Source organism: Myxocyprinus asiaticus, chromosome 19 (assembly GCF_019703515.2).
Source record: "Myxocyprinus asiaticus isolate MX2 ecotype Aquarium Trade chromosome 19, UBuf_Myxa_2, whole genome shotgun sequence".
In the NCBI taxonomy this organism is placed as follows: domain Eukaryota; kingdom Metazoa; phylum Chordata; class Actinopteri; order Cypriniformes; family Catostomidae; genus Myxocyprinus; species Myxocyprinus asiaticus.
In genome coordinates, this window is record NC_059362.1 from 43,650,801 (window position 1) to 43,671,543 (window position 20,743).

At 38.4% G+C, this 20,743-nt stretch overlaps 1 protein-coding gene across 1 annotated transcript; it reads right to left on the reverse strand.

The window, feature by feature from the left end:
• Positions 1–1,368: 1,368 nt before the first annotated feature.
• Positions 1,369–20,692, reverse strand: LOC127409633 (prolyl endopeptidase-like). Its single transcript, XM_051644328.1, has 15 exons — positions 20,557–20,692; positions 20,169–20,243; positions 19,950–20,083; positions 17,537–17,667; positions 17,158–17,367; positions 16,937–17,058; positions 12,885–12,990; positions 11,990–12,181; positions 11,029–11,226; positions 10,813–10,916; positions 10,591–10,727; positions 9,456–9,550; positions 9,149–9,280; positions 8,907–9,063; positions 1,369–6,184 (listed from the first exon to the last, which is right to left on the reverse strand). Exons 1-15 carry the CDS (start codon positions 20,596–20,598, stop codon positions 5,890–5,892), a joined length of 2,130 nt encoding a protein of 709 aa, XP_051500288.1. The 5' UTR covers positions 20,599–20,692; the 3' UTR covers positions 1,369–5,889.
• Between the last annotated feature and the right edge of the window lie 51 nt (positions 20,693–20,743).

Here is a 20,743-nt window from a genome sequence, read left to right on the forward strand (position 1 = left end):
AAGCATTAGTTTAGCATCTTTGGACCTGCCAACTCGAGTTTCAGTTCTGCTTAATGTGGATTATACAGTATGTGCTGGTGTAAATGTAAATTTAAGTTAAGTTACTTTTATAGTGCAATTTCCCACATTATTATCACGAAACCCGATCTGGATCTGATTTTCTGCCTTATTGAATGCAGCGGAGCCCAACGAATTTTTTTTCCCACTGTCTTTACTTAAATGTTTTGCACTGTAAAATGAAGAAACAAGACAAAAGTAGTGCAACAAGTTTGGCAAAACAAACAATGAAGCGACTCTGATGAAACAGCACGCAGGAACAGATGTGAAGAAACAGAAGCTAACAGTTATACAGGGCCACACCGTACCTGCAATGGCAAATTTATTATGAATACACTTTTAAACAAAATTGGAACCCTTATAAACCACCACACTAAAGCCCAAATAAATGCCTTACCTACAGTGAGAAAGGCTCTTACCATAAACTAAGATCACCACATCAACACACTTCAACCTAATAATATATACAGATGAATAGTGGTACTGTTGGGGACAGGTGAAGAATAAAAAGCAAATGCACAACTCACCGGGACAGAGAGAACAAAAAGTTGATCCTGCTGCTTCTCTTGCAAATGAAATGCAAGAGAAACATTAAATAGTTTACACTGAAGACAACAAACACAACGTCCTCTTTATGAACACCATTTATCAATCAAACACTTAACGCGCGGTGCACCAATCACAAGGGAGAGTCACACGTGTGCTCAAGGGAGAATTGAGCTTAATAGGGGGCCTGGGTAGCTCAGTGAGTACTGACGCTGACTGCCACCCCTGGAGTCACGAGTTCGAATCCAGGGTGTGCTGAGTGACTCCAGCCAGGTCTCCTAAGCAACCAAATTGGCCCGGTTGATAGGAAGGGTAGAGTCACATGGGGTAACCTCTTCGTGGTCGCGATTAGTGGTTCTCACTCTCAATGGGGCGTGTGGTAAGTTGTGCGTGGATCGCGGAGAGTAGCATGAGCCTCCACATGCTGTGAGTCTCCAGAGTGTCATGCGCAATGAGTCACGTGATAAGATGTGCGGATTGACGGTCTCGGAAGTGGAGGCAACTGAGACTTGTCCTCCACCACCCGGATTGAGGTGAGTAACCGCGCCACCACGAGGACCTACTAAGTAGAGGGAATTGGGCATTCCAAAATTGGGAGAAAAGGGGATAAAAAGAAAGAAGAAAAAAAGAATTGAGCTTAATATTTGCAACCGCATTCTCTAATAAGAGGCGCACACCAAGCGCACTCAATAAGGAGATATACACTGACAGACATAATAATGATTTAAAAAAAACACATTAAAGCCATCTTGTTGGTCACTTATTATTACAATGCATGCAGCTTTTTAAACTCATAGTAACTGAGATAGATACATGCATTAAAAAATTCACTTGTTACACTGGACCATTTAAAATGAACTAGTGAAAGATGAAACATTTCTTTTTATTAAATATTAATGGAGCACCATAATTTGTGTGAAAATAAATAATAAACTAAGGTTGTTTTGATTCAAATTCATTTAAAAAAAAAAAAAGGTGGTGAGGAACTTAATGCAAGATAACCACTTCAGAAAAGGGTTCACCATTTCCTGTTAATTTCAATCACATTTGGCATTTCATAACATCTCAAGTATTCTATAAACAAATTCATCTCCACTGTGATTGGATCAGTCAATATGAGCCCACTTTGAACACTCTTCCCCCCACTTAAGAAAAACAATGTGTTTTATGGGGGGGCTTTTTACCCCAAATACTATCCTTTCACTTATTAGACAGTTATTGGAAAATGTTTGATTGACACCTTGACCAGATTTGAAAATGGCAAATAAGTATTTTTTAAGTCAACTCAAGTCAAGCCATTTTTATTTGTATAGCACTTTTCACAACACACATTTCAAAGCAGCTTTACAGGAAATTATGCTTTAACAGGAAATGCTGTAATACTGTTATGTCTTCAAGTCATAATACTGCAGTTTAATAATAAAAGAAATCATGATTGTAAATGGCACCTTAAAATAAATAATAGAAAATTATTATATTTATATTTAGACCCCCAGTGAGCAAGTTGAAGGCGACTGTGGCAAGGAACACAAAACTCCATAAGATGTTGGTTAAAGGAGAAAAATAACCTTGGGAGAAACCAGGCTCACTGTGGGCGCCAGTTCCCCTCTGGCTAATAAATTTGCAACATTTTAAAAATTATTAAATGTTAGATCAAATCACTTTAAAATCAACTTTTAGACAGTACACACATTGATTTCATGGATCAGGAAAATGTTGAGTGTATAGTGATAAACAGGTGTTTAGGAAAGTGCTGCGGTATAGTTTTTGTTGCTATTTAGTGTTTTGGGAGAAAATCAAATCAAATGTGCCTTTTACCCCGGGGGCCTTTAGCCCTGTTGTACCCTTTTTAAAAAAAACATTATTTATTTTTTTAGCACAAAACCTTTAAGGAATTCTGCCATTTTATATGTGTAAAAAAATGGTAACAAAATGATAGTAATTTTGTCAATGTATCGCCCTATGATAATCCTGTGTGGCCAACTGTTTGCGAACTGAACTTTTTCATGGGCGTTTATTTGGCATGTGGTAAAAACTTCTCGTGTTGGTTAACTTGTAATTTAACATTTATGGTAAATTTGCTATTTTAATAATAAAAAATTAATAAAAATAAATAAGTGACTTTAAGCAGATGGCTTCATAAATTCAATGATTCAACACTTTTTGTCATTCAACTGAGAGGTTAATTCCAAGAATCAGTTCTCAAGGAAATATTCTTGAATTTAAAGGAATATTCCGGGTTCAATACAAGTTAAGCTAAATCGACAGCATTTATGACATAGCACTGATTACCATGAAAAATGCATTTTGCTTTGCCCCTCCTTTTCCTTAAAAAAAAAAAAAAAGCAAAAATCTGTGTTACAGTGAGGCACTTACAATGGAAGTGAATGGGGCCAATTGGTAAGCGTTAATACCCACTGTTGGCCACAAGACATAATATGAGTGTTAACATGATTTTAGTGTGATAAACTAGTTTACTCACCTTTTCTGTGTAAAGTTATAGCCAATTTTACAACTTCATGGCCATGATGATATAATGTCAACAAACCCCAAACTGACTGTATAAATGTTGATTTAAACAATTTTACAGCTCAAATAATCCATCAGTTTCAACAGAAGAATTAAAGTGCTTTTATAAAATTATAAGCTTCACATTTCTGCCTTTAAACCCTTCAAAAATTGGCCCCCATTCACTTCCATTGTAAGTGCCTCACTGTAACCTCAACTTTCCCTTTTTTTAAAGAAAAGGAGGGACGAGTCAAAATAAGTTTTTGTGGTAATCAACATTAAGCCACAATTGCTGTCGACTGAGCTTAGCTTGTATTGAACCCAGAATATTCCTTTAAATTTACTAACGTTTGTGTTATATCAATGCACATTATGAAGTACGTGCACTGTTTTAATGCATTTATTCCAATTTGCCTTCATTTAACGGGGTTAAAACAAAGACCATTGTTCTTCACGTGAACAGATAAATATAAAATTATCTTCAATGTTCAGCAGTCATGGTATACAACGACCAGCATGAACTTTTTCCACCATAAAACACAGCCAAATAAAGACTGAAAATGCTTTTTTGTTTTAGGGACGTGGACGTGTAATCCTGCCACCAGACGGGGACAGCGAAACACTGCAGATATTTAAACTGATATGGCAAGCCCTATTGACATTAAATCACATGCAGGATATATAAATTGTAAATATTAACAATTACATTTCCACTAGTTAAAATGCTAATTCTTGATATCAGGAATGAAATTACTACTAGAGCAAGTGATAATGTTTGAGATCAGCGATTACATGTGAACTAGTAAAAACGTTATTTTAAACGTACTTGATATGAAAATGACAATTACTCGCAGAAATAAGCATTCTTGATTTCAAATGGTATTTCAACTAGTATAAAACAAAATTCTTGATATCTGTAACTGCATTTTGACATGTAGAAGATCACAATTATCTGTCATTCACTCCTGTTCCAAATTAGTTATCTATAATTCCTTACTAGTTGAAATTAAAATTTCACATATCAGCTATATTACTAGTAAAAATTATAATTTTCATATGTTTACATTGTTACTTGTACAAATATCCCTTCCTGATATCAACTTTATATATCTGTTAATATGTTCCAATTTGTTAGCTTTTGGTATTGTGTTTCAGATATCAAATAATTGGAGAGTAACAATTTTGTTTATAGTTAAAATAACATTATAGACATCTAAAACAAGTTGAAACAAGTTCTTTAACAATTGTTGATATCAGGAATAGACATTTACACTAGTAACAATGTAATTATCGATATCAAAAATAAAGTTTTTACTAGTACGTAGTACATTGCTGATATGTGAAATTTGAAATTTCAACTAGTAATTAATTGTAGATATCTGTAACTTCATTTTGAACAGGAGAACTTTGGGAGATCATTGTGAAATTCCACTAGTAAAAATGCAATTACAGATAATAAAAAAATTACAGCTTTTACTAGTCCGTGAGTAATGACATCAGTTTTGATTTAACATTAGAATTAAAGTTTTTACTAGTTCAAACCCATTTACCGATATCACAAAAATTAGCATTTTCACTAGTAGTAATGAAATTCCTGATATCAACAATTTGCATTTTAAGTAGTAAAATTCATCTGTAATTCATATCTTGCATGTGATTAAATGTCAGAAGGACTTGCAATAAATTACTGTGAGAAAACGGACTTTGATAACACTCAAAATGTTGGTGTTTACATCAATGTCAGTGTTTCACTGTGGTCTTTTTTTAAAAGCATTTCACGTTAGAAATCAACACAATGTTTCAAGCTCCTCTGTATTCTCTGAGCACACACAAACAGCATATGCTTGTTCAAATTTATTTTATTGTACTAGGTTATTTTTGTTTGCTTTTCCCTTTAAAGATAAAACAATCTGCATAAATGTGGAGGTAGAAACAGAATCTTCTCTATAGAACTCACTCACTCACTCACTCACACACACACTCACACACACACACTCACACACACACACACTCACACACACACACACTCACTCACTCTCTCACACACACACACTCACTCACTCTCTCACACACACACACTCACTCACTCTCTCACACACACACACTCACTCACTCTCTCACACACACACACTCACTCACTCTCTCACACACACACACTCACTCACTCTCTCACACACACACACACACTCACTCACTCTCTCACACACACACACACACTCACTCACTCTCTCACACACACACACTCACTCACTCTCTCTCTCACACACACACTCACTCACTCTCTCACACACACACACTCTCTCACACACACACACTCACTCACTCACTCACTCACTCACTCACTCACTCACTCACTCACTCACTCACTCACACTCACGATTTCTTGCCAAGAGTAACTGAATTGACACTGAAATTATGCATTAACCCATGAACTGTTCATGCCTTCCAGTTGTCAAATACAGATTTTGTTAAGTGCTGGAGAGGTTATGACACTTTGCATCTGTGACCTCAGCAATTACAATATTTCCTAAGAAAGGTATGAGTCCAGTGTATCCCGTACACAGCCGGGACACACTGTGAAATGATATCAGTCATCACTGCAGTTCAGGTAAGAGCTCTTGACCAACACTTTTAAAATGACAGTGTTGAAACGTTTCTACTAGTCTATAACTTGTGAACTAATGAAACATTTGAGGGTGAAAAAGACCAAAATATCAAGAAAGTGATTATTTTAGTGAACAAGAGAGCAAACAAGCAAGAGCCTCGAAACTCGTCGTTTCATTCGAGCCAGCTGAGGTTCAGGCAGCGAGCGATAAAGGCGTACGTGTCAGCCACCTCCTGAATGACTTTACTGGTGGGTTTTCCTGCGCCGTGACCGGATTTGGTGTCCACATAGATAAAAAGAGGGTTTAATTGGCCAGACCAGTGACCAACCACATGCTGCAGGGTTGCGATATATTTTAATGAGTGTAGAGGCACCACGCGGTCATCATGGTCACCCGTCAACAACAGTACAGCGGGGTACTGAACCCCATCACCTTCTGGAACCTGGATATTATGAAGTGGAGAATACCTGCGGGTGTAAAACATTTACAGTGCTTTAAATTCATTACAGATGAGTGTGCTTGGGAATTATGTCAGTGATACACAATAATAAATGGTAGGCAACTATCACTGAGCACAACATGCACACTAATACGCTGATTACTCCCAAAAATCAGCTTTTTTTTTTAAAATCTGACAAAGCAAGAAATTCCAAATCGCGTTTACGTGATATTTCAAATAATTGCGTTATTCTCTGCTATGGACGTCAAGCTGGTTAGAATGCCTGTTAAGTTGTTTACATGCGACGCAAAATCAGCATAATGGGCAAAAATCTACCCGTGACAATCAGTTTATTCTTGTGCCGTTTATGACTTTACAGCAACAAAAAAAAAAAAGGAACGCAGTTTAATGCGCTTACATGACAACACACGTTGTCTGCTTATTAGCTTAGCGAGTATTGACGCTGACTACCACCCCTGGAGTCGCGAGTTCGAATCCAGGGTGTGCTGAGTGACTCCAGACAGGTCTCCTAAACAACCAAATTGGCCCAGTTGCTAGGGTCACATGGGGTAACCTCCTCGTGGTGGCGATTAGTGGTTCTCGCTCTCAATGGGGCGCGTGGTAAATTGTGCGTGGATCACGGAGAGTAGCATGAGCCTCCACATGCTGCGAGTCTCCGCGGTGTCATGCACAGCGAGACACATGATAAGATGCGCGGATTGACGATCTCAGAAGCGGTGGCAACTGAGACTTGTCCTCCGCCATCCAGATTGAGGTGAGTAACCGCGCCACCACGAGGACCTACTAAGTAGTGGGAATTGGGCATTCCAAATTTTTTTTTAAATCATTGTATTTCAAATAAACATGCTGCATCATGAATAGTGTAAAAATCGTATTATAAAATGGATGAGCCACGTTCAAAGCAGTCATAAAATAGCAAATAAGGGAGTGGGATGGGATTTATTTTAATCATAATGTTGTTGCAGTTGTGTTTGAAAAGCAATAAGCTACTTGAGGCTGAGTGTTACAGTGATTTAACATAATTAAAAAAGACAAAACAGGTCATATCTAACATCCTCTTAACCGCGGTAAAAAAATATGTAATTAATGCACAGCCTTAATACTTAAACTGAAATGCATTTCTGTTCCAGTTAATGCCTCTGTTAACCAAGAAAAACAAAAAAGTTGTACATCAGTGGCAGAGATTGCGATTACCGGGTGTCAATACAAATTTCCCCGATTCTATTTGATTCCAATTAACAAACTCTCGATTCCGATTATGATTTGTTCAGATGCCTGTTCAATTTTGGTAGATTTCAGTTAAAATGTGCATTTTACTTACATATGAAAGAAATTCTCTCTTAATTAATACTGTTAATTATGCAGGGGACCTTCTAACTTCGTACATTACGAAAATATTAATTTTACAAATTTCATTTTATCATTAGTTTATCATTTTGGTCACAGTTTAACATTTTAATTTCTTACAAATTCCATCAATAAAAATGTCTCGAAATTGCATATATTATATAGCATTTACACCGATCAGCCTCAACATTAAAACCACCTGCCTAATATTGTGTAGGTCCCCCTCGTGCCGCCAAAACAGCGCCAACCCGCCTCTCAGAATAGCATTCTGATATTATATTCTTCTCACCACAATTGTACAGAGTGGTTATCTGAGTTACCGTAGACTTTGTCAGTTTGAACCAGTCTGGCCATTCTCCATTGACCTCTCTCATCAACAAGCCATTCCATCTGTAGAACTGCCGCTCACTTTGTTTTTGGCACCATTCTGAGTAAATTCTAGCGACTGTTGTGTGTGAAAATCCCAGGAGATCAGCCGTTACAGAAATACTCAAACCAGCCCATCTGGCACCAACAATCATCCATGCGATTATCTAATCAGCCAATCGTGTGGCAGCAGTGCAGTGCATAATATCATGCAGATACAGGTCAGGAGCTTCAGTTAATGTTCACATCAACCATCAGAATGGGGAAAAAATGTGATCTCAGTGATTTGGACCGTGGCATGATTGTTGGTGCCAGACGGGCTTGTTTGAGTATTTCTGTAAGTAGTACAGTAGTGATATATTTGTCATACTTTTTTCCATTTAAATTGAGCTTTTATTTTGAAGCCCTTTCCATTTGTGTGTGTGTTTTGACGTTAGTTTCTCACTTCCAGAAAAGCAGGTCGCTACATGACCCAATGTGATCATTAAACCGCAAACAGCTGCTATTTAATTAAATATATAGTCTGCATGTGCCTCTCGCTACAAAATGAATTAGTGCTCTGCTCGTGGTCATCTGCTACAAACAGAGCATGCAATGCTCATGAAAGTGTTTTCGGTGTATGAGAAAAGGACCTCTAAAAGGTATAAGCACTTTTTGTATTTATGTCTGCACAACACCATCTCCACACATTCACAAAAACTCACATTTGAAGCGCGCGGCACATTCAAACTATATATTTATCTAATGAAATCGCAGCGTTTGCGGTTTAACAATCACACTAGGACAAGACGTGATTTTAGTGCGCTGAATGTTTACAAAATGACAATCGTACGTCAGATGGTATCAGAGCATTTTTACGAGCACACATGAGCTCGATATCGGACCCAATTTTGATACCAGTATCGGGACATACCTAGATATTGGGATCGTTCAAAAGAAGATCGCAATTAATTGGAAAATCAGCTCTAATTGCGATTCATCCCTCAATATGCAAATCAATCTTAATACAAACTTACTTGATCAACCAATCAAACTGCTCTTTGATTTCCGAGCAGCCGAAATCAGTGGTCCATGCGTGTCCGATGGTGAACTTATGAAACTTCAACATATCCATGACGCCGACCTGAGCCACAGCACAGCCGAACAGATCAGGCCTCTGGTTCACACACGCAGCTGCACGAGAGGAGAGCACCGGATCAGAACCAGTATGAACCTGAATGTGTATGTCTGTGTGTGTGTGAGTTTGTGTGTGTCGTACCCACGAGCAGACCCCCGTTGGAGCCTCCGTTGATGGTGAGTTTGCTGGGTGAAGTGTAACCCTCCTTTATCAGATATTCAGCAGCACACTGAAAATCTGTGAAACAGTTCTGCTTATTGGCCAGCATCCCCGCTGGACAAGAAGAGAGAGAGAACAGAGGATGTGAGAGATCATTTTAATATAAAATGCAACACTATGCCAGATATGTCCTACAGGATGTCTGGAATAGCATACTACTCATACTATTTTTGCACTATACGTGTACTTGGCAAACTATGAAAATATTCTATTTGAACTATTCACATGCCTTTATGCCATGTCTCTCCATATTCTCCACCTCCTCTTATGTTGGCCACCGCTAAAACTCCTCCCAGATGCCTGACGAATATCAGTCGTGAAACACTGAAAACAAACAGAGCACGTTTACATGCACACTAATACGCTGATTACTCCCAAAAATACTCATGCTCACAACACGTGCACATTGGACAAGGCAGTTATGATGGCAGTTAAATGGATAGTTCAACCAAAAATCGAAATTCTCTCATCATTTACTCACCCTCATGCCATCCCAGATGTGTATGACTTTTATTTCTGCTGAACACAAATGAAGATTTTTAGAAGAATATATCAGCTCTGTAGGTCCATACAATGCAACTGAATGGTGGCAAGAACTTTGAAGGTTAAAAAAAAGCATATAAAGGCAGCATAAAAGTATTCAATACGACTCCAGTGGTTAAATCCATATCTTCAGAAGTGATACGATAGGTGTGGGTGAGAAACAGATCCTATCATATTGCTTCTGAAGATATAGATTTAACCACTGGAATCGTATCGTATCACTTCTGAAGATATGGATTTAACCACTGGAGTCGTATGGAATACTTTTATGCTGCCTTTATATGCTTTTTTTAACCTTCAAAGTTCTTGCCACCATTCACTTGCATTGTCTGGCCCTACAGAGCTGATATATTCTTCTAAAAATCTTCATTTGTGTTCATATGAACAAAGAAAGTCATACACATCTAGGATGGCATGAGAGTGAAAAAATGATGAGAATTTTCATTTCTGGGTGAACCATCTCTTTAAGGTGTTTACATGCAACACAAAATTGTTTTAATGGGAAAAAATCTATGCATGTCGATCTGCTTAATCTAATGCCATTTATGACCTTACACTGACTAAAGAAAGCTGTTTAATGCGATTACATGACCACACACGTCTGCTTATTAAGCATTACCCGTGCAAGAATGTGCATGTAAACGCACTCAGAATCATTGAGGTTATTTTCAAATCACTGACAGACCAAAGAAACGGCCTTCTGCTCATGAACATAAATGCGTCATCTAAAGTCTGTTGTTTGAGTTTAGTACTATTACAGCAGTGTGTATGATCAGCTTTCTGTGGTTGTGTTCGAGTTTTGGGTATGGTTTGTGTTTTACCTGTAGCTGGGTGTGATGGAAATATTGAAACCTCCATAACCATACAGGAAGGCTGGGTGGGAGCCATCCAGCTTGATGCCTTTCTTATGGACAATAAACATCGGGATTTGTGTGCCATCTTTACTGGGATAAAAGACCTGTAACAAACACACAGAGTCAAAACAAAGAGGACTGTACTGCAGACAGACAGACAAAGAGGTGTCTGAAAGCATGCTGATGTACCTGAGTGGTCTGGTAATCGGCAGGATTGAATCCCTTCACAGTGACTTCTCTGAAGACATGTGGCTGCAGTGGATCTTTAGTGAGATCACAGTGATAGATGATTGCTGCAGGAAAACACAACACATCCAGTCCACATCAGCGCTGTCATAAAAGCAATTTAAGGTTAAGAGAATTTATTTTGAGAAGGTTTCTGAGCATTGTGAACCTTGAACTGACCTGGAGACAGGAAGGAGGTGAAGCTGTAAAAGATCTCAGAGTCTTTTTTCCTGCCAGTGAAGCCCACGACTGAGCCAACGTCCAGCGCAAATGTGCGCATCTCCTCCCCCGAGGACAAATGGAACATTTTTAACACATTTTTCACATCATGGAGAAAACACACAAACAGGAAGCTGGAATACGTACAGGTAGCAAACACTGAAAGAGAGATAAAAGATGTAAAATTACATCAACACACTGTTGAAATACAACTATGTCATGTGTTTATTATCAAATACTAAAACAATACTGTCTCTACATCTATCGTATACTAATCTGTTTAAAGACAACATTCACAATGCGTGAAAGAGAATATTCATTCATTCAAATTTATCTATTAAAAAGTGGGCTATCTTATTGGTTACTAGTATTACTTTTCTCTGCTGAGGAAATAACTTTGATGTCTATGTAGTTACTTTTCTCTACTGCTGATGTCACAAAGTTGTCACATTTCTTTAGATTAACGTGCAATGGGGGCCTAGGTAGCTCAGCGAGTATTGACGCTGACTAACACCCCTGGAGTCGTGAGTTCAAATGCAGGGCGTGCTGAGTGACTCCAGCCAGATCTCCTAAGCAACCAAATTGGCCCGGTTGCTAGGGAGGATAGAGTCACATGGGGTAACCTCCTTGTGGTCGTTATAATGTGGTTCGCTCTCGGTGGGGTGCGTGGTGTGTTGTGCGTGGATGCCACGGAGAATAGCGTGAAGCCTCCACACGCGCTATGTCTCCGCCACCCGGATTGAGGCGAGTCACTGCGCCACCACGAGGACTTAGAGCACATTTGGAATTGGGCAATCCAAATTGGGGAGAAAAAGGAATAACGTGCAATGATGAATCGTGCACAATAAGACCAGAGACATTTATTAAGATTCATTCATTATGATTTAATGTTGCCTTTAAACAGTATTAATCTCTTACTTACCAATGACATCTTTGTCGTGTTGGGGAACGAGCACTTTCCATTGGCTGACGGATGGTTGGGCAAAGTCAATATTGATGAGTCGATATCGAGGAGCATCCAAGTTGGTTTTAAAAGTGAAAACGGTTCCTTCATTTGTGACGTATTCATATTCTGCATCAAAGTTATCGATCAGCTTCACCCACGGCAACAAACCTGTCAATAAGGAAAAAGAAATGAGCCATTGCTGCCAGGAAACTGCTGATAAAAGCATTTTGTGCATAATAATTGTAAAAAAGGTGCTTGTTGGACTATTTCTCATTTGTAAGTTGCTTTGTGGGGAAAAAAAAGCTTTTGCTAAATGAATAAATGTTAAACCAGTAAAATTTCCGAGCTCCTGTAAATGATATAATGCGGCCTTCACGTGCTATCAGATTCGGAATTACCGTAAATACAAGTTTCCCACTCGGAAGTTGCACATGAATGACCCCTCAAGTTGTAATTACGACTGGGAAACTCAGAAATGTATTTTGATACCTGAGTTTCCGAGTTGGGAGGAGACGTAAACTTTCAACATACGGTTTCTGTAGAAATATTTATGTATATCAGTAACCATTTGAAGCATGTTGTTTTTACACCATAATATAGCTTGTATTTGACCAAAATTCAATTATCATCAGCAAGCTAACGAAGTAAAATGTATTAAGGATTCAAAATAAGAGTTCCCCAAGAAATATGCAAGAATGAGCCTGGCTTTGTCCATGTTTCCGGTTCGTTCCGACAACAAAGCACTTGAACACAACTTACTCGAAATTACCACTTCAGAAGTTTCGTAGGATAATTCCGACAGTACATGAAGGCAGCATAAATAATGTAAAAACATTTATGTCGTGTAATGTTACGGTTTGCGTTTCTGTACCATTAATTTCCTGCGACACAGTATTCAGGTCACAGTACCACAGTTTGTTGACGGGGTCACAGCCCTCTCTGATTGACAGCAGCACATAACGCCCATCATCAGACACCTGAAAACACATTATTCGCTTCATAACACAATCAGAAATTAAATGGAATTCTATTTTGTGTTAAAAATGTGTATGAAATTTCAAACAGTGACAGCTTGTATCATTACTATAATTTAAATTTCATGACATCATATAAATTGATAGAATCTGTGGAATTTGTATATTTAAAAAAAGCTAAAATGTAATTAAAATAAAACTAAATATAAAATAAAAACAAAATAAAATATAATCCACACTTTCACATGTCATAGCACGTTAAGTCATACATATATGAATAATATATATATATTTATACCACGGGGCTGTTGAATGCTTGATTCTGATTGGTTCAAGGACATTCTAAGGTGTGCAATTATTTTTCAAGGAAATGCACGGCTATAAAGTAGTTCCAGGTCTTGACCGCATAACGGTTCCATATCACTTTGCCAAATTATTTCAGTTATTTCAAAGAGCCCTACAGGCTACCACAACAAAATAACCAGTTAAAACAAAGACACTGGTTTAAGTAAATCGGTTAAGAACATCAAACAATGTCTAATCCTACATTTATTTCAGTTTCGGTTAAAAAGAGCCCTCACACTCCCTCATCTCCCTCGCACTTACACACGCTCACACACACACACACGCACGCACGCACGCACTGAGACTCGAGTCGCGACCGACAAATAGAGCCGCACCCCCGCAACTTGATCAATACAACAATTTCTATTATCCGAAATAACTTTTAATGTTTCAATATATTTCACCCTAATCAGCCTCACATAGCTGTAGTGGAAAGCACCGCACAACCCCCATTTCGCTCACACACACACACACACACACACACAGACAGACAGACAGACAGACAGACAGAGCAGTGCATCCTCCGTTGTTAGTTCTAAAATGACGTTTTCTAATTAGCAATGAAGGCTTGAGCTGTAGCAAAGTTAGATACACTTGATCAGTACAACAGTTTCTATATTATCTGAAATATCCCTGGGAAAAACCCTCAAGCTCCCCCTCTCTCACACACACTCCCACATTCGTGGACACACAGACATTATACGTGTAACGCACACACTTAAAGCCCAAACATACTGGTTACAGAAAAACAGAGCCGTCATGTCAGCGCACTCCTGCATCTCAGTGGGGATGAAAAAAAATAGTTGTCAAGGTTTATAACAGGAATATGGCGACATACATCTTGGCGATTTTTAAGCGATGATACTTCTGACGAAAACTGCAACAAAAAAGGTAATCCCAGAAGCGAGATCTCATTTTCTGAGTTTCTCTCTTTCAATCCCTCAAATACAAACTGTCACACACACGCACAAACGCATTAACTTGTTACTCCAGTAAGTCCTCGAGTAAAGCAGCACAAGCCTCCGTTGCTAGTTCTAATGTGACGTTTTCGAATTAGCAACGAAGGCTCCGACTGTATTAAAGCAAGACACTGAATATGTGGCGGAAGAAAGTAGTTCTACTCACAAGAGCGTTTTAGAGACAAAAACCAGAAAATATCTTGAAATAAAACCCTGAACGATGTCTTAAGGTGTGGTAACCGTGGTATAAGCGGAATAATTGACTCCGTCCCGTTGAATTGTTTAAAAAAAGCATTACCACCTGCATTATTTTTAAACAATTCAACGGTCCGTCGTCAATTATTCCTTATATATATATATATATATATATATATATATATATATATATGTGTGTGTGTGTGTGAAGATGCCAACTTCCCAATTTACTTTTTCAGTTTTCAGATGCATTTCTCTTACATGCACGCAAAAAACAAAAAAACTTTCACTATCGTTAGGTTTACTGAATCCTCCCTTGTTCATATTACTCAAAAAATGCATGTAACCAAGTCAACTTAATTTAACTAAGTTTTTTCAATGAGAAAAAAAAAAAGACTACTTTAATCCATTTGTGTTGAGTAAATATGACTATTTTTAACTGAAACTGGGCAGGGGACAACAGTAACTGAGTAAATTAGAGATGTTTTCACTCTCTTGCGTTAAACTGCAGCATTGTTGCGCTTGTTGTACATACTGTCTAGATCGCAAAAGCTTATTGCTTACTAAGAACTGTGTAAAATGCCCTTAATCATCTGGACATTCAGTTCCTTCTTTTACATTTACATTAATGCATTTGGCAGATGCTTTTATCCAAAGCGACTTACAGTGCCCTTATTACAGGGAAAATCCCCACGGAGCAACCTGGAGCTAAGTGCCTTGCACAAGGACACAATGGTGGTGGCTGGTGGGATCAAACCGGCAACCATCTGCTTGCCAGTTCAGTGATTTAGCCCACTACACCACCACCTCTCCAGTAGTAAACACTGAGTAAACTTCTTGAGTAAACACTGTTAATAATTTCACATGCGAAGACTAGCCGATATTCCTTTATGTAAGCCCGTTTCATAATGTGTCTGTGGGGTGCGAGATGCGCAACCATGTGGCTTTACAGGCAGGGTCACGTTGAGATTTGACTGACAGCATACAGAGCTGTGGATATATTCAGTAAATTAAGTTCTCTGGATTTCCACATCAAGTTCTATTTTACTGGTGATAATGGCCATAAACTATCAAATATTTATCAGAAGTGGGGCATTGAGAACTATTACAAACTTAATCTTTATGAAACCTAAATTACACGAGGAGTAAGATTGCATTTACATTTAAATTGTAATTAATTTACACAGAATGGAACCTAAATTACAATCTGCAGGAAATAACCTGCTTAGATCATCTGGACTGAGTGTGTAACTTTCAAGTCAGACAGACGTCTTTTTCATGACATGATTTTATGTTGCTTCATAAAAGCATACATTGCAAACGGTTGTGTAGATAAATAGGTTTAGCATGCATTACAATGTGTTTTCAGCAGGACACCTGGCAACGAACAGACTTCTCTCGCAACACCACATTTTGTAAGCAGTGAACTTATCACGTTTCCTGTGAGTCTGTGAAAACTGGATTTCATCTTTTCAAGTGCTGTTTCATTGCTGAAGTGGTTATAGTTCTTCAGGTAGACACACAACTGCATTGTTTTATACATCTAAAGTGAAGTGCTCTCACACAGCTGACCACTCTTTTCATTGTGTGTTTGGACCCTCGTCCGTGGAACGTGTTACTTGCGCCTTACTTTCGATTCAGCTGTTTTGTACTCTAGGAATTTTTTGAATCGAGTAATCAAATAAAATAGAGTAATAGTGACAGCCCTACTCTAGTGCTTCCCACCAGCATGTATTTAGCATGTTAACATTCACTGTCACTAGCTCGTATATAAAGAAATAAGAGATTACTAAGAGTTACTTTGACATGTCAAATTTTGTTGGGTTTACCCAATTCAATTAGGTTCCCTCTTCGCATCTCGGTGTTTCCATCCAGCGGTTTTAATGCGATACCCCAAAATATGCTTTCAAATACGTGGATGGAAACCCAGCTATTCGCATTTCTGATTTTGTTGGGTTTACACAATTCAACTAGGTTCTTTCAACACAAAATATTTGAGTTGAGATTACATAGTAATTTTAAGCTAAGAAAACTCATTTAAAGCATGTGGAACCACTGTTACGGCCCTGGGTGTTAGTGCTGTTTTGTCCACCAGATGGCATTGTCTCACTCTCTCTGTTTTATAGGACGGAGTCACGGAACAGTTGTAGCAGGATACCTTCAGTTCATAAAATGGCTCTTCTCCACAGTGTTTTGGCTTCCCCTCACCAGCCCCTTAATTTGTTTCTGTTGATTTTTATTTTAAAATAAATACAATTTTGTTTAAATCCATGTGTGGCCTCCCCTTCATGTTACTCTGCCTTGAGCCAGGTGCTTTGTAACACCACTGTCCACAACTGAATCAACTTCAGCCAAAAAGTTATTTTTTTTGAGTCTGGCGAGTAAAAACTCAAATTTACTAGCTAATTCAAAGTGTCCTTGGAGGGTTGATGTATGAGTTTGTGTGTTACCTCAGCACCGCTCATCCATTTCGGCTGCTCAGGAAATTCAGCACACAGAACGTCCTGAGACTGAGGGGTTCCTAACACATGATAGAACAACTTCTGGTGCAGGTTAGTGGACGTCTCAGTACCTGAGAGAAAGAGAGAGAAAGGACAACAATCAAGATCGTTTAAACCAGAGTGTGAGTTTGTGTTTCACCTTTGCCTCACATGTGAGCGTGTGTGTGTACCGTCACTCTTGCCCTCCTGCTCAGGATAGGAGTTGTAGAAGAGTCCCTTCCCATCATGTGTCCAGGACATGCAGCTAAATTTGACTCTCTCCAGTCGGTCTTCCAGATGTACAGCGCCATCCACACGCAAGAACCGGATCTCAACCCAGTCAGAACCGCTCGCACTGGTACCGTACGCCAAGTGCTCGCCATCCTCAGAGAATGCATAACCTACAAAACATACAAAATAGTCTCCTAGATCGTTCTCTGACCATCCGATACATATTGCGCACAAAAATGGGACAAGCCTTCTCAAAAATCACAAGCTCCAATCCGACTGAAACAAGACATGTCAGTCACTTCACATACATAATCAACAAAACACAGATACATCCAGCACCTTGTAAAGCAACTGTCCCGTCCTCTGAGAATGTGTTTGGATCCAGGAAGATGGTGGGTTCTGCCTCAAGGTTCTTTTGCATGTACAGAACACTTTGGTTCTGAAGACCCGTGTTATAAAAGTGAAAATACCTACAGGAGAGAAAGGAGTGTTTACATCCATAACTACGTTCTTCGGCATTAAAGCAAAATCACAATTGGTTCAAAATCACTGGTTCTTAGCTGAATGCATGATAAAACATATGTTCCAGGTTCAAAACAAGTTTGGTCAGCATCTACGGCATCCTGTCAACTGCCACAGATGAAAATAACTCAATTTGTAAAAAACAAACAAAAGTTATGTTTACAGTAATGCCAAGGCATTCTGGAGAATTAAAATGTTTGATAAAGCACTTATCAATTATTCTGTACAAAAAAAGTGTGTGATTTAAGCTGTGAATTTGTCTAAAACGTCCTTTAGCAATGGGACTACTGTTATAGATGGATTTTAAGGGGTGGGTATCGATACAAAGTTCCTGAATTGATTCATTTCTGATTCACAAGCTGCTTATTTGCTTAGATTCTGATTTGTTTCGATTATGATCCATTTGGGGTTATTTTTCTGTTGCTTACATTTGAAAGAAGTTCTCTCTCCGCTAATGCTTTAAATTGTACAGTAATGTAATGTACACTTACATTAATTCTTCTGTTAAAACTCTTCTTCTTCTGTATTATTTGAGATGTAAAGTTGTTTAAATCATCATTTTTACAGTAGTTTTAGAGTTTGTTGACATTACATCATGGCAACGAAGATGTAAAAATGGCTATAACTTTACACAGAAAAGGTTAGTAAGAGATTTTAATCACACTAAAATCATGTTAACATCTATATTGTTTACATCTTGTGGCTGTACTTTTGAAACAGTGAGTATTTTAATGATTACGGATTGGCCCCATTGACTTCCATTGTAAGTGCCTCACTGTAACCCAGATTTATGGTTATTTTAAAGACAAGAAGGGGCAAGTCAAAATTAATTTGTGGTAATCAACATTATGCCACAAATGCTGTCAATTCAGCTTAACTTGTATTGAACCCAGAATATTCCTTTAATAACATGGTCCAAACTATGCCATTCAATGGCTATTTATTTAATAGATATAATAATCAACACAACCAAAACTAATGTACTTTAAAGTGAAAGATCGATCTAGGGAATTTTAGAATCAATGTCAGGATTGTTCAAATGAAGATGGAGATTTATCGGAAAATCTATATTTTTACCCAGTCCTAGTAGAGACTTTACATAGTCTCAACATGAGATGAAAGCTTAGATATAACTTAGCACAGACAAGGTTAGAAAGCAGTTTTATCACACTTGTCTGATAGGAACATATTTTAACATTTATCCCAGAGCCTTGCGCCACAGACTTCAAATGTAAAGATTTTTGCGCATTCAGCTAAAATTGATAGTTTTCTTATATCGTCTCAAACTCGTATAACTTTCTTCTGTGGAACACAAATACACTGCCTGGCCAAAAAAAAAAAAAAAAGTTGAAATTTGGATTTAAATAAGCAGATACTTAAGAGCCAATGATTGGATCATTATTGCAGTGATTAATATGATTCAGCTGGCAACAATTCTTTTAACCCTAACTGATGCAGTGTGTAGCTTCTCATTTCGTAAACAACCATGTCGGAAAACGTATCCGTGGAAAATGTGTTACTGTTTTTCAGAGGGGGCAAATTGCTGGCCTGCATCAAGCATAGAAAACAACAAGGAGATTGCTGAAATCACTGGAATTGGGTTAAGAACTGTCCAACGCATTATTAAAACCTGGAAGGATAGTGGTGAACCGTCAACTTCACGGAAGAAATGTGGTCGGAAAAAAATCTTGAATGATTGTGATCGGAGATCACTAAAAAATCTTGGTGAAGTTACATTGTAAAAAATAAACTCGCGGCTATGTTTAATAGTGAAAGAGCATTTCCACACGCACAATGCGACGAGCACTTACACGATTGGGACTAAACAGCTGTGTGGCCACAAGAAAGCCACTTGTTAGTGAGGCTAATCGGAAAAAACAACTTCAATCTCCACACCGAGGCGGCCATCCGTGGTGCCATCTTGCATCTATAATTAGTTGAATCAAGCTTCTCTCATGAACGCGCATACCAAGGAGATTTCGGATGTCGAGATTAATAGTGAATAAGGACTTTTGCCCGATCATATCGCTTCAGAAGACTTGGATTAAACCACTTGAGTTGTATGGATTACTTTTATGCTCCATTTATGTCCTTTTTGGTGCTTGAAAGTTTTGGATGCCATTGACTTACACTGTAAATCAAAGAGTTCAAGACAGCAAGAGGGTGAGTAAATAATGAGACAATGATAATTACTGGGTGAACTATCCTTTTAAGGAACAGCACATCTCACCTGTTCCCACGTTTGAAGGGGCAGCTGTATTTGGGGTAGTCATAGAGTTCAGTCATCCGATCCTTGAAGACGTCTCTTATCTCACACTGCTCCAGGAACGGCAGAGTCAACTGATTCTGAGCATTCACAAATGCCTACATAGGGAGACAAATATAAAGAGTAAAAAGATGCATCTCAAACACCAGTGTCTTTCAGGTGAGTGTGTTGTGAGTAGTCTACCTGTGTTTTTTCACTGTCAGGATCTTCTAGCCAGCTGTAGGGGTCAGGAACTTTAGTGCCATGATAGTCATCAACCTGATAAAACAGAGAATATCAGCCACAAAACTCATGTCTGTGTGCTATTTCAAATCATCCATTAAAAAAATAACAATGAAAACAATGGCAACACGTTGGGGAAAAAATTGTGCTTATCAATCAAATGGCATTTCTTATGTCAGTCAAACGAGGACCAGCATTCTTTCATTATTTTATCTATTCATTCAGTCTATTCTGCATTTACTCTTCCATATAGTCACTGATTCATTCATTCTTTTGCCCACTCATTCATCCATTTCACCTTCATTCTTGTATCCATTCATAGATTCTCTCTCTTATTTTATTCACTCACCACTGACTCGTCCCTATAGGCGTTTGGATAGTTAAAGGCCATTCTTCACTGATCTTTAGAGCTGTTTAACAGATGAAATAACGAAATAAACAGTTTGAGAGCCGCAACACAATGTCCGGAACCAGCAGAGAAAGAATCCGAACAAAGGCGAACACACGCAGGAGAAAACAGCGCTGAAATCAGCACA

Bases quoted from the DNA above. Each gene is read 5' to 3' on its own strand.
- LOC127409633 (XM_051644328.1), bottom strand. From the start codon at position 20,598: ATGGCCTTTAACTATCCAAACGCCTATAGGGACGAGTCAGTG. The intron at 17,059-17,157 runs GTACACACACAC...TCTTTCTCTCAG, and splicing joins GCAGGAGGGCAAGAGTGACG to GTACTGAGACGTCCACTAAC. The intron at 10,917-11,028 runs GTCAGTTCAAGG...GTTTTCCTGCAG, and splicing joins CACCTCCTTCCTGTCTCCAG to CAATCATCTATCACTGTGAT.